The following is a 15,546-nucleotide window of genomic DNA, read 5'->3' on the forward strand; positions in this document are numbered from 1 at the left end:
AGTTACCAGGTTGCACTACGTAGATACTCGGGCACTTTCAGTAGCTATATTTATTAAAGTAAACCACAGACAATATATAAGATAGAAATAGCGTCTCGTTTTTGCCATCAGAGTCTTGGTGCTTTGAGACAGGACATGATGAGGGAGGGGCAGGTTTAACTGTAAAACTAAGTACACACACACACACACCCTGGATAATCCTTCTTTCTGACTATAATAACCACCATGAGTTACAAAATGAGCTGCTGGCCATTAGAAGGAATGCAGGTTAAAGGTACTGCTGCGTTGGCTTCTCAGACCCAGAAGCTATATCAATCTCTTAAAGCACTCTTAGAAACAAAATAGCAAGTGTAAGTACTGAAGTAGGTCATCATTTGTTAAAAGTTGTAAAAGTTTTGAAGAAGGCTCATTTTGAAGGAACAGAATTCTTACTCATTTATTTACTTTTTTTATGCACACATACAATCAAGGATTAGATCAGTATCCATTGGCATTATACACTCTACCTACACAACATCAGCTATCCAACACATAATGACGTCAATGGACAAAAAGTTTCACAATGGCAAAACAGATCTAGGCAGTGCTTTCTTCGGTGAAGTCGGCCTCGGTCCTGACACGCCACTTTTACCTGTCACACGAAACGGTGAATTTAAACTTTGCTTGATATTGCATAATTATGATAAGAGTGAAATGACATGCAGTGCTGCTTTCAAAGCGTACTATAAGTATATGTTGCGTCGGTGACGTATAGTGATAATCCGTTGCTAACTCACAGCACCATCTGGGTACATCCATTTAGAAAATAGCTATTGTGGGCTATTGCACATACAGTATGTGGTGAGTTGATGAACTGAAATGATGTTGCCCCTGAGGTTGCTTTGTTGTCAGTGGTAGTGTTTCCTGCCTCTCAGCTCCGCGAAGCGAGAACAGGGTGTGTGTGTGTGATGTCAGCCCCAGCAGGAGAAACCTGATTTACACATGTGCATATCGTACACAACACTGTGCATACCTCACAAATAAATGACTCACACTGCCTCATACTGTGTGTGCTTGGCTAGTCATCCTGGCAGGAAAGTGGCCACAGTTTTGTTTTGTTTTTTTTCTAGTACAGTATGTGTCTTAGAGGGTGCAGTGTATTGCCTATGCAGTTTAATGCTCTCCACTGATGGTTAAATGATACTACGGCACCATCTCTCACTCTCTCTTGCCTCTCCTCCACTCATATATTTAGAGATGGTACTTCCTCAGAAGCTCTGATTGCCACATGTACTTCCTTTCCGGAAAGTGATCGGGAATCCTAATGCGCTGGAAGTCTTGGATACATTTCTCCAGCTCCTGCTCGGGAGTCATCTTCTCCTTGTTCGCTTTCCTTTTCGCAGCCTCTCGCTCCCGCACTCCAAAGGTTCTCACACGGAGCATGTCAGTCTTGCGGCGCATCTCCGCCTGCTGCAGCATGTGAACCGGCCCTTTAGGCACCGGCCGGTCCAGCGTCTGAATGTTGGAGTGCCGGCTCACGGGCCCGCAGATCACGGTTCCTTGAGGGGAACTGGCCTCTGACTGGGTCTCGGAGCAGGACGTGGAGAGGTCGTTGTAGGATGTGCCGCTCTCTCCCTCGCGCTCGCTTTTGTGGCTCTTGCAGCAGCAGTCACAGTGAGAGGACGACCACCGAGAAGGTCCGCCTACAAGACAATGCAAAAAGGTTTGTCAGTGGGGTCCGACCACATGCAGTTTGCAGAAAACCACCGCAAACAGTCTTTACGGAGACAAATCCCCACAGTAATCGACCGAAACAGTTGGAGTGAACAAGCAAATGCTGACAAATGCCTGCACAGCAGTTTCGGTGTCCACACGAGTATCTTTCAATTATTCAAAAAAGGCCACAGCTGTAAGAACATGCGAGGTATTGGCTTTGACATTTAATTGCTGAATTTCAAAGAGCTGGTGGGCTGTGCATATTGCATCCCCTGATAAGGAGAACCTCGGAGCTCAGTGCAGCTCAGTGCGACTCCCTTAAAGACCTTTTCCCAAGGCGAAGCTTGTCTCGGAGCCAAAGCAATCTGCTCTGCTGTTGCAGCTTCTTATTGGAGCTGTAACCCTGGCTGCCAAGGAGGTGGCGCATGATTTTTGTGTTTTCGGATCACTCAGTCAAATAAGTCTGGGATTATGTTTTACACCTCTGGGGGAGCCACCGGGCCAGGAAAATGTAGGCTAACAAAGCACAATTTATCTCAGCTGGTGTTAGAGTCAGGTCAGTGCATGTTGCAGGATGGGTGGATGTATGTAGACCTCTGATGTGCTGCAATCTCTGATCATGAATTTTGGGAACAGTGACTCACGCTCTGCAGCGAGCAGCAAACAGGTACAAACTAAAGATTTTTTTGTAGTCTTTTGTTTTTCTGCCCGTACCTTCTTCTCGTCTCATCTCACATCCTCCTACACGGCTAATTATGGACTGTACAGTACTGCCCGCTGGCTTGTGAAGTGTTCAAGTAAAGGCAGCAAACACTGTAGCTGTCTTTCATTTCCAAAAATAGCCACAGTATGTCTCATTTAGGTTGAAATGCGTAAACACCAGCATATGAGGAATAAACTCGCGGACACAGAAACATATTAATGGCTCTCCCCCCCAGTGTTATCATACAGACCACATAGCAGTGATATCTCAGAGGGAGCAATAATTTGTCCATTACTCCCTCCAGTGCACGCGCCAATTTAAACTGAGCATAGTTCAAGGGGGATTTTAACCTCTCTGCGCAGACAGTAATAATGACCTTATCTGTAGCACGATGATTGCATTGCGCTGATAGTGAGAGAGTCACTAACAGCTTTTTAATGGCTAATCCATGAGTAAAGAGGCCAATCAGCATGCCAATCCTACCCCTCCCCTTTCCACATAATGAATCCCACTGAATCCGGCAGACAAACAGCACCAGGCAAATGGATGCAGGCTCTTTAGCAAGGAGGATGAAGAGGAGGAGGCTGAGCATTGTTTCGAAATGGATGGATGCTGTAGTCCAGAGGGGGAAACCCGTTTAGGAAACTAGCCAACACCCAATAATACCAGCATGAAATTTCTGAGCCCATGCAGGGGAATGGATTGTATCAAAGCCGCCGATGAGGTTGAGAAGCACCTGTTTTTGCCTTTTTATTTTTGTTTTCCATAACAATTCATGTTGCTGGAGCATGGATACGGAAATGGGCTCTTGCCACGCAGCCAGTAACACAAAGACAAATCTGAGCGTTTGGGGAGAAGTTGTGAGGTTCTTATTTCTGCCGTCAGAGCCTAGTCAGTAAACAACTAAGAGACTTTCAGGAAACACAGGTGCATTTAAACAACTAGGTGGGTGTGATACACTCTGGTATCTTTTCAGGGAAGCCACTGATTGTAATGTGTTTTTTGTCTTTTTTTCTCAGATCTATACACCCCGTCTAAAAGCTCATATTCCAACCACATTAACTGACTAGGGCTGGTCCTCAGACTTGGGCTGTGCCTGCACTTCTCATAAATAACACAGAGAGAGGGAGTCGAGCTCTGCACAGAGCACGGGGCGCGAGCAGGCCTGTCACACCGGGTATCCTCTCCACCTCTGAGGAGAGCGGGAACGCTTGTCCCCGTGCCTGCAGAGGCCAGGTTTACACGGTTCTGGCGAACTGTGCATTCGCTTATAGGTGTTTAAAGGTTTTAAATGGCAGAAAAGTAGGACATGACTGAAGGCACAGCGATCTGACAAACTCAAATGCAAAATGTCAGAGGAATTCTTGCCAGACACTGGGGGGAGGAGGAGAGATTGGTTTTAACTGTGCTCCTAAACTGAGTCATCAGGGGTGTCTGATGATGGCAGCTTTAAAGGCAGAGCAGCGCTGTGCTCCAGTCATGCAATCTGAAAGAGACTCTGCACAATCGTGTGGTGAAAGTTGAGAGGCAAAATAATTTTTAAAAAAAAAAGGCAACAAGAACATTGTTATAGTACAAATCCACAAGGCCAGAATGCAATTTATGTCCCGTTCAGATGTGAGTGACCCAGATCTGCTTTTTAAATGTGAATATGGTGTGAACTGTGCCCTCAATCTACACGGATGAAAGTTTGGAACACACACACACAAAGAGCATTTCACATCAAAGCTGTTGGAGTCAGGCACAAAGATACTTTAAAAATTCTGAAATAAACACGTCTGCTTCTGTTCACTTTCATTACTGTCTGTTATTTGTGCAAACACAAGAGAAGCCTGTGAGACCTGAGAGTATGAAGCTCCAGTTGCTGTGTTTTCTCTTATGAAATAATATTTTCAGGCCAAGACTTTGGGCGTGAAGCAAAACAAAAAAAAGAAAAAAGAAAAAATGTAGAAAATTGGCCCGTTTATTAACTTGGTGTTGGAGGATGAATGTGTATATTCATGCGTCATGCAGCTATTCAGAGAGTAAGCTCATACAACTTTCTCATCTTATATTTTTCAACCTCTATATCCAGTTACACAAATATATCTATCTATCTATCTATCTATCTATCTATCTATCTATCTATCTATATATATATATATATATATATATATATATATATATATATATATATATCTTCCTGCCTCAGGAAGTAGTTTACATGCTTGTTAGCTCACAATTTAGGTCAGCATGTCCTTGGAGCAGAAAAATAAAGAATTGTCTTGCAAAGGCAGCGATTGTCCTTACACGGAGAGGGTAATCCATTTCACCAAGATAGTCTTATTTGCCGCAGAAGTATCACTTCAGCAGTTTGTGTCAAACCTCCTGCCGTGTATAATAAAGTCTGTAATATTTGCATACATTTGAATTTGTCAATATTAATTACCTCCATGCAGCCACCCTAATGTACTGAAACAACCATTATTGGCAGCAGTGATGAGAAAGAGCTGGGAAGTTGGGGTAACCCGTCCCAAAAAAGGACTACGTGACCTAATTCAAGGACACAAAGCATGGCTTGTTGTTTTTCATTGCTCTGGCTGAAATTATCTCCCTTCCATGAGGACAGTGACAGCATGACTGGCTGATTGTTAATGACAAGCGGGTGCTCTCCCCTCCCGAGTCAGAGGGTGGCTGTCCGCTGAGTGTCTCCCTGACAGGGAGATGAACAAGCATAGCAGGCAGATTGAAATGTCTATATCAGCCTCTCCCTGTAGGCCTGTCCTCTGACCCAGAGCCACACCCCTCTTCTGCACAAGCACTAATGAAGCGAGATGAAGGGAGGACGTGTCCCGAGTAGTTTGCAGTGCTCTATTCATCCCTTAAATGATGCCTCAGGAGAACTTGGGGGGTAGGGGTTTGTGGTCCCTCTCCCTGTCAGGTTGGTTTTAGTCAAAGAGGGAAATCTAAGAAAGTACACTGAACAATGAGTTTGAGTACGAGACTGTGCATACTTTATCAACTACATTCACTGGCCACTTTATTAGGTACACCCATTCAACTGTTTGTTACCTCCAATATCAAATTAGTCAATCACATGTCAGCAGCTAGGTGTATTTAGACATGTAGACACCGTCTACATGGCATGGCAGCAGATTGGTTATAGCAGCAGAAGGCCACAGCAAGTGCAAGTGTCATCAGCTAAGAACAGGAAGCTGAGGCTACAGTTCAAACGGGCTCGTCAAAATGGAACAATGGGACTTTTTGGTACTCTTTCGGTCCCTTAGTTCCACATGAGCATTGAGTATACAGGGTCTTACTCGATATAGTAACAATTTGTGCATATTTGTACGTATTTTTGTACACTATTATACCTATTTCATCTTATTTTTTTATAATATGTTTCTAATTCACTTTTTCTTCCTGACCCTTGTGCTGCTGTAACAAGATTAAATAAAGTCTTTAAAATGTCTTTAAAAAAAGACAGCCGAAAGTATTGTTGCTGACCATGTCCATCACTTTATGACTACAGTGTACTCATCCATGATGGCTGCTTGCAGCAGGATTTTCATGTCACAGAACTCAAATAATCTCAAACTGCTTCCTTGAACTTGACAAAGGGTTCACTGTACTCAAATGACTTCCACAGTCACCAGATCTGTCTATGGCACGAAAAATGTTCTAAAGGCAAAAGTTCAACCCAATGAACTGGTTGGTGACTGCAGAATGCCACACACCTTCAAAAAACCTATAACATGCCAGTGACTAATATACAACGGTCTCCTTCTGCATACCAACACAGGGGATCCCCTTTTCTTCAGAAAACACTCAGTCCTGTCCATAATGTGAAGACTTTCACACCCGAGCAGCCATTAAGTATCTCTGGAGGGATCGTAAAGGTGTTAAATGTCAGACAGAAAGAGCTGTTATACCTGCTCTCCAGCAGATTCAAAGAGCAGAAATAGCAGAAGCAGAGACCAAAATAATAACTTCTGTGTAAGTGCTGCCTGCACAATTCCATTAAGGGGGGAGAGTCTTCAGAGAAATATGAGAAAAGGGTTAGATACAATCATAAAACCTGCTTAGCTGATTAACGGTTAACGATTATGTCTGAATCCCAGGCAGTGTGCACAAAATGTTTCAGAACAACAATATATTTTATTGGATGAAGTCAGCTATAAAAGTTGTGTTTCAGTTTGCTGATATAGACTGTAGGGTCTATAAAGAGGGAATTTGGGGTTTTATTACTCAATAAAACAGAAAAGAAATTCTAAACAGCTAGAAAAAAAAAAGATTTTCACCATCTTTTTTGGAACAAAATGTTCTATAAATCAGGCTATGAATGATGTATGAATACAGCCCATGTGTAATGACCTTCGGAATAAAGATGGGAATAAAACTGGAACGGTTTCTTTCTGGCTCAGAGTATGAGAATGAACTTTTTTCCAAGTAAACAGCATTTAAAGTTATGCACTGTAGAATTTCACACACTTTATGGCAATTTTTCTAACTAATACATGTAGATATCACCACGAAACCTCCCGGCAGTTATTAAAAATGTGATTATTTGCATATATGTTCGGTAAAAAAGTGATGTGAAGACCTAAATATGTACTCAAATTTTTTTTTTCAGTTTGTCTGAAGTAAAACATGGTAAGTAGCAACAAAGTTTAAAATCTGAAGCTTGACCAGTCTTTTCATTTCAGTGTACAACTTGCTTAAGACTGATTAAAATCCATCATCAATGACAATCTTTATTAGTTTGTCACACACTTGTGTTACAGTATACTTAAACCAGAGGACAATCAGTATGCACAGACAGTCTTAAACATGAACAATTCCAGCTTTCATGTTGGGTTCTAGCTCTTTGTGTTGTAGGAAAATTAGGTTAAAACTGGGTAGAAATCGTAAAAGCTTGTAGAAGGTCAAACATTTAGAAACCATGCGGCAGGGCCGCAAAACAGGCCACAACATAATCTTTCAAAGAGCGATTGATTTCAAAGACTCGATTTTCCCTTTGAGATGTTTAATAAACTCATACTTTACTCCCAGGGTGGAGCAGATTGCCTGCGTGAGCTGATGTCACGCACAAAGTTCGGTTACCTTTGGGAGATGGAAAAAAATGGCACATGCACACAAACCTCGCCTTGCTTCCAACCATTTTTCCGCCCAGGTGCTCTTTAAGACGTGTACGAGTTATTCATGGGAACACCATCCATCTCTTGTAGGCACTGCCAATCCATCCAGACTCCAACCAGGCTCCGTGGGAGCTCAGGGACGGTCCAATCTCTGCCTCCATTACGCCCAAGCAATTGATTACTTTCACTGTCTCTCCCTGCCGATTTGTGGCCATTGTTCAGGAGCCATTATGGGCAAACATCATCTCTTTCACAGCTTAAATGAAGACTGCACAGTTATATTAACAGACTAGAGGAAGTACAATCATCCTCCATCTTTACTGTACAAATCTCCCATTTTGACAAGGCTCTCTGCACCGCTCTTTCAAAGTGGGAAAGATGAGCATGTCTCTGGTTTCGCCGATGAGCAGGCTAGGATGATATTTAGTCCAAGAAGACAGCTAGTTTTCATTTATGAATTGCCTGAAAGTTCTCCTATGGTGTAATGGTGCCTAGAGTGTCTCTTTAAATAGGGAGTTTGTTTTTTTTCTTCCTCGGTGGATGACGGCAGTTGAGGAAATATTTTGGGATCACAGATTGATTTTTAATTAGCAGCAGCACTCCCCTCTTTCCCCGGAGATAATTAGCAGTGAGGGGACCGGTCCCAATTGCCAGCTGGGAGGTTAGAGTTTTTAATCACTACAACGATAATGTTGTCACTACCAGTGGAAAACAGCAAACATGTCTATCATGCTAAACAACCTACGTCTCTGCCTGGGATGTCACTTGACAGAATCGCTTATATAAGGCCATTTCTGCAAGTCAAAGGGAGGGGGGTGAAAAGTGTGTAATGATATAATTAAAATGCTCAAAGTAGGTTAATATTTTGATGTACTGAGTCAAATTTCTCTGCACAGGGTGTAATTGAAAATGTCAGAATATGACGACGTCCACATTTAAATTCCTCACTCAAAAATTTATGATCTTTCCCATTTTTTCTGTTTTTTCTCTTCTCATTTTGATTAAGTAAGCTATAATTTTGACTTTTATCAAATATTTTACTTATGATTTAATCATTTTTAGCTTTTAAATTGCACAGTTTTGACTTGGGATTTTAAATAATTGATATTTTTCATCTCATGATGACTTTTTATGTATGACTTCAATCACCTTACTGTCTTGCTATTACGACTAACTTGCAAAGCAAGATCCCGGTTGACCGGATGAGCCTCTAAAAGCAAAGTACTGATCCCAGTCCTGTTCGCTCTGTGTGTTCATTAGCAGTTTCAGTTGTTTATTCAAAAGGTGTCCAAGTCATGCTTGGCTAAATGTGAATCATTCATCATGGCTGCAGCCTCCTGAGGAGATTGCCCTTTTAGATGAAAATATCATTTGTTTTAGTTTGAGGAGAAGCTGGCAGCATATTCTACAGCGCAGGTGAGGATGACAATAACTGAGATAAGAGTGTCTTAACATGATGAGAGGAAAAAGTCCCCTGACTGTTAACAGAAAAGATTATGAATATGTGGAGTCCACACTAATGCTGTCAGACAGTGGAGCCAGAAAACAACTGACGCATTTAACAAGAAGAGCAACACGGATGATGCTAAGAAACTGACAGGCTGGAAGGAAGTCCTCCGTTTTTTTTTTTCTTCCATTTTCTTTTTTTTCTTACCGCGCTGGATTGCTCTTCTTAGAGACTCAACAAACCCATCCTCCCTCTGACCATTTTCCCCACTATGTGAGTCTCTGTTAGAAGGAGGAGAGGGTATATAAAAAGAGAGCAGTAAAATGTTCAGCTGAAAACAACAAACAACAACAAAGCACATCTGTTTTCTGCCATCCCCGAAGGTGCACTTGTCTACATGCATTCTTAGCTTAGGACTACCTGCCCTAGGCCAGCCAGCGTCCCACATTTAGAATCAGGTTACAGTATTAGTTTTGAGAGTGGATGCAGGCCGCTGTGCTGCTGTGAAGAAAGGCCTGTCCCGCCTGTCTACCTTTGATGTGCCTATACATCACCCTATCATCTATCTATCTATCTATCTATCTATCTATCTATCTATCTATCTATCTATCTATCTATCTATCTATCTATCTATCTATCTATCTATCTATCTATCTATCTATCTATCTATCCCTGTGCTATCCCCTCATCCACTGTCTTCTAATGAAAACCCAGCCTGTCTCTCCCTGTGCTTCCATGTTTTACCACCCCGTTTTTTTCTTTTTTCCCCCCTTCCCCGCTCCCACGGCCTCAATGAACTTCCCTGTCTGATCCTTACTTTAATCTATTTTTGCTTCCACTGCCTCTCTCTTCTTTCTGCCTCAGTTCTTTCTCCCCATGGCCAGGTCTCATGCAACTTTTACTCCCTCATCCCTCCCGCTCGGCAGCTCTCTCCTCCATCTGCCAGCCTCCCCTTTCTTCCCTTCACTTCAGCTTGGCTTCTTACATTGTGCCTCTCTTTTCCCGTTTTTGCTCTTCGCTCTTATTTTCTCCTCTGTCTCTTCCCACCTTCTCTCCACCTCCTGCTGTCCCATGACCCAGAACAGTGTTTCTTAATGGGGAATGGGGTGAACACCTACACCATATGTTGTTGTGCTCCAGAATGTTGAATGACTCAGGAAAACCCTGCTAGCTGCCTGGTTGGATGTTTTCTCAGGTCAAGGCAGAGCCCTCTGTGATAATTACCTCGTATTAACAAAGCTATTGGTAAATCATTACCAAACCATATGTCATGTCTTCCTCAGTCCACCTTGCACCTCCAACTCTGACCCACCAACTGGATTTAATTCAGCTCTTCTAAGGGGAGCCGTTCAGAATAATGAACAAAGTGCTTTTTAATTGGCCATATGCTCCAACTCCTCCCTCCGCAACGGGACAAGCCATATTTGCAGCTAATTAGGTTATTTGCTGATGAACAAACTTTGTCTCCAAATAAAAAAAGAAAAGAAAAGACAAGCTGATTCAAGACAAGCGGCAGTAGCAGCATCCATGTGATTTCCCCCCGCCCGCTGGTGCTATATTATTCATCGCCCAGCGGCTGGCAAAAATGTGAGCAATAAGACATGTTTACGCATGACGCATGTGTACTTTAAGTGTAGCAGCATTGTGACTCAACTCCTCCGAGGGCCGTAGGCAGGTTTGCCTCTTATCTCGGACCCAGAACACATGTTTTAAGTCAGTCACTGTAAGGGATGCAAATATTTAAAAGGATAATGCTGCAATCCGACCGTGCCTCCTGGCGGTGTGAGCAACCCTTGTAAATCTTCAAATCACACTGACTGTCGTGTGGCAAACTAGCAGGATGGTCTTTTCATGTGAAAAAACCCCTTCCTGATAGGCATTACATGTGGATGTGGATTTATTAGAGGGGGCGAGAGGGGAGGGCATTAGTTCCTGTTTAATCGTTTGTTTTCTTTATTTTTAATTCGTATTTGGGGTTGTTTGTGTTTTACTTTGGTGATGGTTGCCTTATGATTACTCCTGAAGGTCAGAAAGCCTCCAGCTCAGCTTGTTAGCACTTCTAAGAGAACAGAGTGGGAATAAATCTTCACTCACGGTAGAAGATGTACTGTGCGTAATTGGACCAGACCCTGTCATCCGGGTAATGAGCGATCGGGGACGTGGTCAGGGACGAATTGCAGGCCACAATATGAAAGCCGCTCTCTGACAGCATGTCAAACGCCCTCTCCAGGTGTCTGAACTTGAGGTAAAATCTGCAGGTGTATCGGTCCGGAGGTCTGTCCGTGTCCCTGTTCTCATTCAGGGCGTCTCCAAACACTTCTTTCGCCAAGCCAATTCTGCTACTAATGAAGATTCTCGGTAACTTTCTGGCCTTGGCATCACTTTGATTTTCTCTGCCTCCCGCTGCGCAAACGCCTTTGAGGGCGACCGTGATGTAGCCGTACCTCCTGTCAAAGGAGTAAGAGGGATAATACCTCTGGTCGCTGCCCTGCGACGCATCATCCAAATCGCTGTAGTACAAGTCGTCTGCGAATAGTTTTGAGTCCTCGGATGACAAAAGTTTGACTAAATCTGGCAGCTGAAAGTATTCCGCCTCCCTTTTCAACCTTCCTCTTTCAGGAAAGTGATCAGGGAGGACGACTTGCTTGTCTCTAAGGTAATCCAGGATATACCGAAACAGAAACCCATCTCTGTCTATAAAATAGCGTCCTCTGAGGTCCCGGGACAAGTCATTCGAGGACCCCTTCTTGTTAGAGAACAGCTTCCCAAGTAGAGAATTTGGAAAACTTGCCAGTGTACCATAACGAGTGTAATACACCTGCCCACCCACGTTTAGCTCAATCACATCCGATGGAGGGTTTTGCACCGAGCCTTGCTCCTTTGTGGGTTGCGTTTTGCAGTTTTCGCTCAGTGCCATTTTGTCCGATCCTGTAAGAAATCCGAGTCTCGATCACGGAGCGCAAACGTCCCAGAAGTTCAGGGTGTAGGGTGTAGCTGCATACGGTGCCGATGCGCTCAGAGCTAACACACAGTCTCGATGCAAGCTGCAGCACTCGCATCCAGTATCTCATGACAGAACAATCCCAAGGTGTGTCTACAGTACATCCTTTAACCCCGTGCGTAAACGTGCCTACCCACCACGATGCATCCTTTTCTTTTTTCTTTTGAATGGAATCGATTATCCTAACCAGCGTCGAATTACACGCATCCACCCCGTTGATTTGCTAGTTTGATTCCAGATAAATGTAATATACTCACTTCACTCAGAAATTTCACAGCACAAAAAAGTGAATACATCTCCGCTCAAGTTTCAGTGGAGAGCGTCACTGGTTTGCGTTTGTCCCTCAGTTCAGCCAGATAAACTCAAATAAAGAATAAAAAAAAAACAAATGTGCATGCACCTCATCGCTCTGCTGCCACGCTCCCGGCTCCTGAGATACTGAAATGCGCGAGGAGGTTTCTCGCACAGATGAGGAGGATGGGATTCCTGCGCGCATCCATCTCTCCAAACTGCTGAGTGCGGAAATGTTTGGACCGACGGCAGGCTCAAGATAACGTTGCTCCAAGCTGTGCAAGAGAGAGAGAGAATGGGAAAAAATCGTCCCGTGTAGTAATGTCTTACATCATCTTAAAGGAAAATGACATTTTCAGCTGATGGACGCAAAGCGGGATGATTGGAGAGAGAGAGAGAGGGGGGGGGGGATCTGTGCAATTTTTCATGAAATTCTGATACGGCCACGGGCGACGTGCAGCTGGCGATGAGGTGTGACGCAATTTTAAGATCACAGATTAATCCCCTTTTACATTTAACACTTTTAGCTGGCGTGCTTATCCCGTGAGATGGATGAGGTGGGGTAAGGTGTCGCTGTGTCACTTGAAAGCTCGTCGTGTGTGACAGCTGCGCGTGATCTACACTCTTAACTACACCCCTGTCCGGTGTTACGCTTGAAAACTCGAGCTGAGTGAGCAATAATTAGAATCTGAGCGGCACTCTGACTGAACCTTTGAGCACCAGGGTCAGACATCACGGTGAAACTGATCTCTTTACCAAAGGAACTAATTAAAAAAAAATATTAAGAAATGCATTAATGAACACTTTTACTTTTTTCTGCACGTGTTATAATGGTAATTGAACATGTATATCATAACGAAGTCTCCGTTTAGTGCGCTCTCCCTGCGGTTTATAGAGTTGGAACCCTCATTACTGAGTCATTTTATTCTGGATTATATAGCAGCAGAGGGGGGCTGAGGTTTTGGGGACGTGTGATAGTGCTTAAGGCCTGCTCAGTGAATTTGCCGTAGAGTCATCAGAGTACACTGCGCTGAAGCCAAGTTTTCTTGGGGTGGAAAATCGAGTTTGGATAATGTGAGGTGCAAAGCAGAGGTGAAGGATTGACAGAGCATGTCATCATCTGCATGTGCATTTCTATGTAGGTCACAAGCTCCTGTTGTATATATTGTGCATAATATAAGATGTGTGTAGGAGAAATTATTTAAATGGGGAGAGAGGGCCATTCAAGGGTTCACAATCACCCGAATCTGTGATACCAAGTTGAAACGTACTTGCCTGTTTGCGCTGTGTGTGAAATATCCCATAAATCTTGCTGTCCACATCACACGGAGCCCCCAACCACGTTTCACACTGTTTCGTGTCTCGTGTTTGCTTTTCATGTTGTTTTGGTTTTGGATCCACGATGTAATAAAGCCGCGGCTTTTATTGCTGCAGTGCTGAGAGAAGGCGTTGGTGATGGGAGAGCACCCTTGACTCGTGGTTGTGAGGAGGCAGCGGTCACGCTTTACCCTGTTAATTCGGAGTATATTGTGCTGGAGAGGGGTTGCTAAGCAGCCGCAGGGGACTGAGTGGGATTCAAACAGTGGGGATTTAGAGCTACAGTGAGCATACTGATCTCCTTTTCTGTCATGTGAGGGCTTTGCTGCTTACATTTGAAATTATATCCTGATGTTTTGAGGCTTGTGCGCCCTCCACACTGAAGCGCACGCCACTATAGATAAGGAATAGCATCATACGGTGTAGTTTACTGTATAAGGCAGGTTGTTTGCAGTTGCACATGTGCAGATAGGGCGATGTTTGACTTGTATAACAGAACGACTTGGAGTTAATTCCCTAAAATGTACTTGGGGATGACTCTCCTCCTGTGTGTGCTATAGATCCTATTTCTTATTCATCTCACTCATCCTCCCATTAAAGCCAATTTCCCTGCCTCCTGTCTTCACTTTATTTCCTGTTCGTGCAGAGCTCCCAGGTTAGATTCTATCTTTTGAAAGGGATTGAATTTCATGCAACTTCAGCATGAATAATGTAAGACAATATGTCTCTCAGCTGAGCGTGAAGTAGAAATCTGTATGAGCTGTAACATTAAATTCTCAGCTGTGGGCTTTGGAAGCTCGTGCATTGTAATCTGTGGTGTGGGCTGATTGGACAAAAGATTTTTTTGAAGCAGGTCAGCTCGCACTGCATGCACAAAATATCTCTTTTAAATTATTTAAGACTCGTTTGTAAATCTGAATACACACGTATGCTCGGTGATGAATGTCCCCGTTCACTCGTTAAACGCTGCTCTTTTACTGTGCAAATTTACTGACAGGCATTGAATTTATGCACTCTTGTGCAGCCTTTAGAGGGGAAAATAATATAGGACTGATCCTCTCTGCAGAATTATTGTCCCCATGCACAAACAACCTGCCTCACACGATTTCCTCTTCTCCCGCCCACTTTTCATCCACTTGTATTTCCACATAAAAAGGCAGAAGTGTGAACCGGCTTTTTTTTTAAATTTTTTTTTTAGGGCCAATATGTGTTTTGCAGCTTTTTGCATAAGCAGTGCAGCAACTGTCTTTTAGTTTTTTGGTAACTATCTTTTTCTTGCTTCATAATAAATTTCAACATGAATATTTTGATTGATGACGCCCATTGTAACAGCTTAACTATTAACCTACCTAATAAAAACTAACACGCACAGTTCCCTTTTGTAGCCCCTAGAGGGCGGTAAACAAATTAAACCAGGAAATTGCATCTCTAGATATGAGTTATTCGTTTATTTAACTACTAAGCCCAAGCATTCTAGAATATTTATAACAATCTGACGTTAGGTGTAACTTATATTGGATCAGGTTCAATCATTTGGACAAATAAAACATGGGTTCAATTTAAAAAACAAAAAAGTGAACAGATATTGCAGGAGTACACTAATAAACACAGTGTTTCATCATACCTGAGTTTACACACCAGTAAACACTCTTGAAATCTTTAAAACTGAGAGGAAATGTTCTTGCAACCACGAATACCACCCTCCACCAAAAACCACCCACCCACACAAACACACGCAAAACATAATTAACTGTACAAGAAAGCAGAACTTTGCTGTAACTGTGGCACTAATTCTGATTCAGTAATTAAAACAAGCAAACAAAAAAAAAAACCAAACTGTCGTTCTGCACCCATTTTCTTATATTTGATCGACTCAGTTTTATAGTTTTTTTTTCTGGAAGTTTAAATCGGAACTTCAGCTGCAGTTCCCCGGTGCGGCCAGCAGCGGGCAGGGCTGCATGTAGTAAAGCAGGTC

The 15,546-nt window shown here is 43.1% G+C and overlaps 1 protein-coding gene across 1 annotated transcript; it reads right to left on the minus strand.

Moving 5' to 3' along the window:
- Window positions 1–420: 420 nt before the first annotated feature.
- On the minus strand, window positions 421–12,544 carry kctd16a (potassium channel tetramerization domain containing 16a). Its single transcript, XM_004540950.3, has 2 exons — window positions 11,057–12,544; window positions 421–1,682 (listed from the first exon to the last, which is right to left on the minus strand). The coding sequence occupies exons 1-2, from the start codon at window positions 11,877–11,879 to the stop codon at window positions 1,231–1,233; spliced, it is 1,275 nt and encodes a 424-aa protein (XP_004541007.1). The 5' UTR covers window positions 11,880–12,544; the 3' UTR covers window positions 421–1,230.
- Between the last annotated feature and the right edge of the window lie 3,002 nt (window positions 12,545–15,546).

This window comes from Maylandia zebra, linkage group LG2 (genome assembly GCF_041146795.1).
Source record: "Maylandia zebra isolate NMK-2024a linkage group LG2, Mzebra_GT3a, whole genome shotgun sequence".
Taxonomy (NCBI): Eukaryota; Metazoa; Chordata; class Actinopteri; order Cichliformes; family Cichlidae; genus Maylandia; species Maylandia zebra.

Bases quoted from the DNA above. Each gene is read 5' to 3' on its own strand.
- kctd16a (XM_004540950.3), bottom strand. From the start codon at position 11,879: ATGGCACTGAGCGAAAACTGCAAAACGCAACCCACAAAGGAGCAAGGC. The intron at 1,683-11,056 runs GTGAGTGAAGAT...ATTGTCTTGTAG, and splicing joins CGCACAGTACATCTTCTACC to GCGGACCTTCTCGGTGGTCG.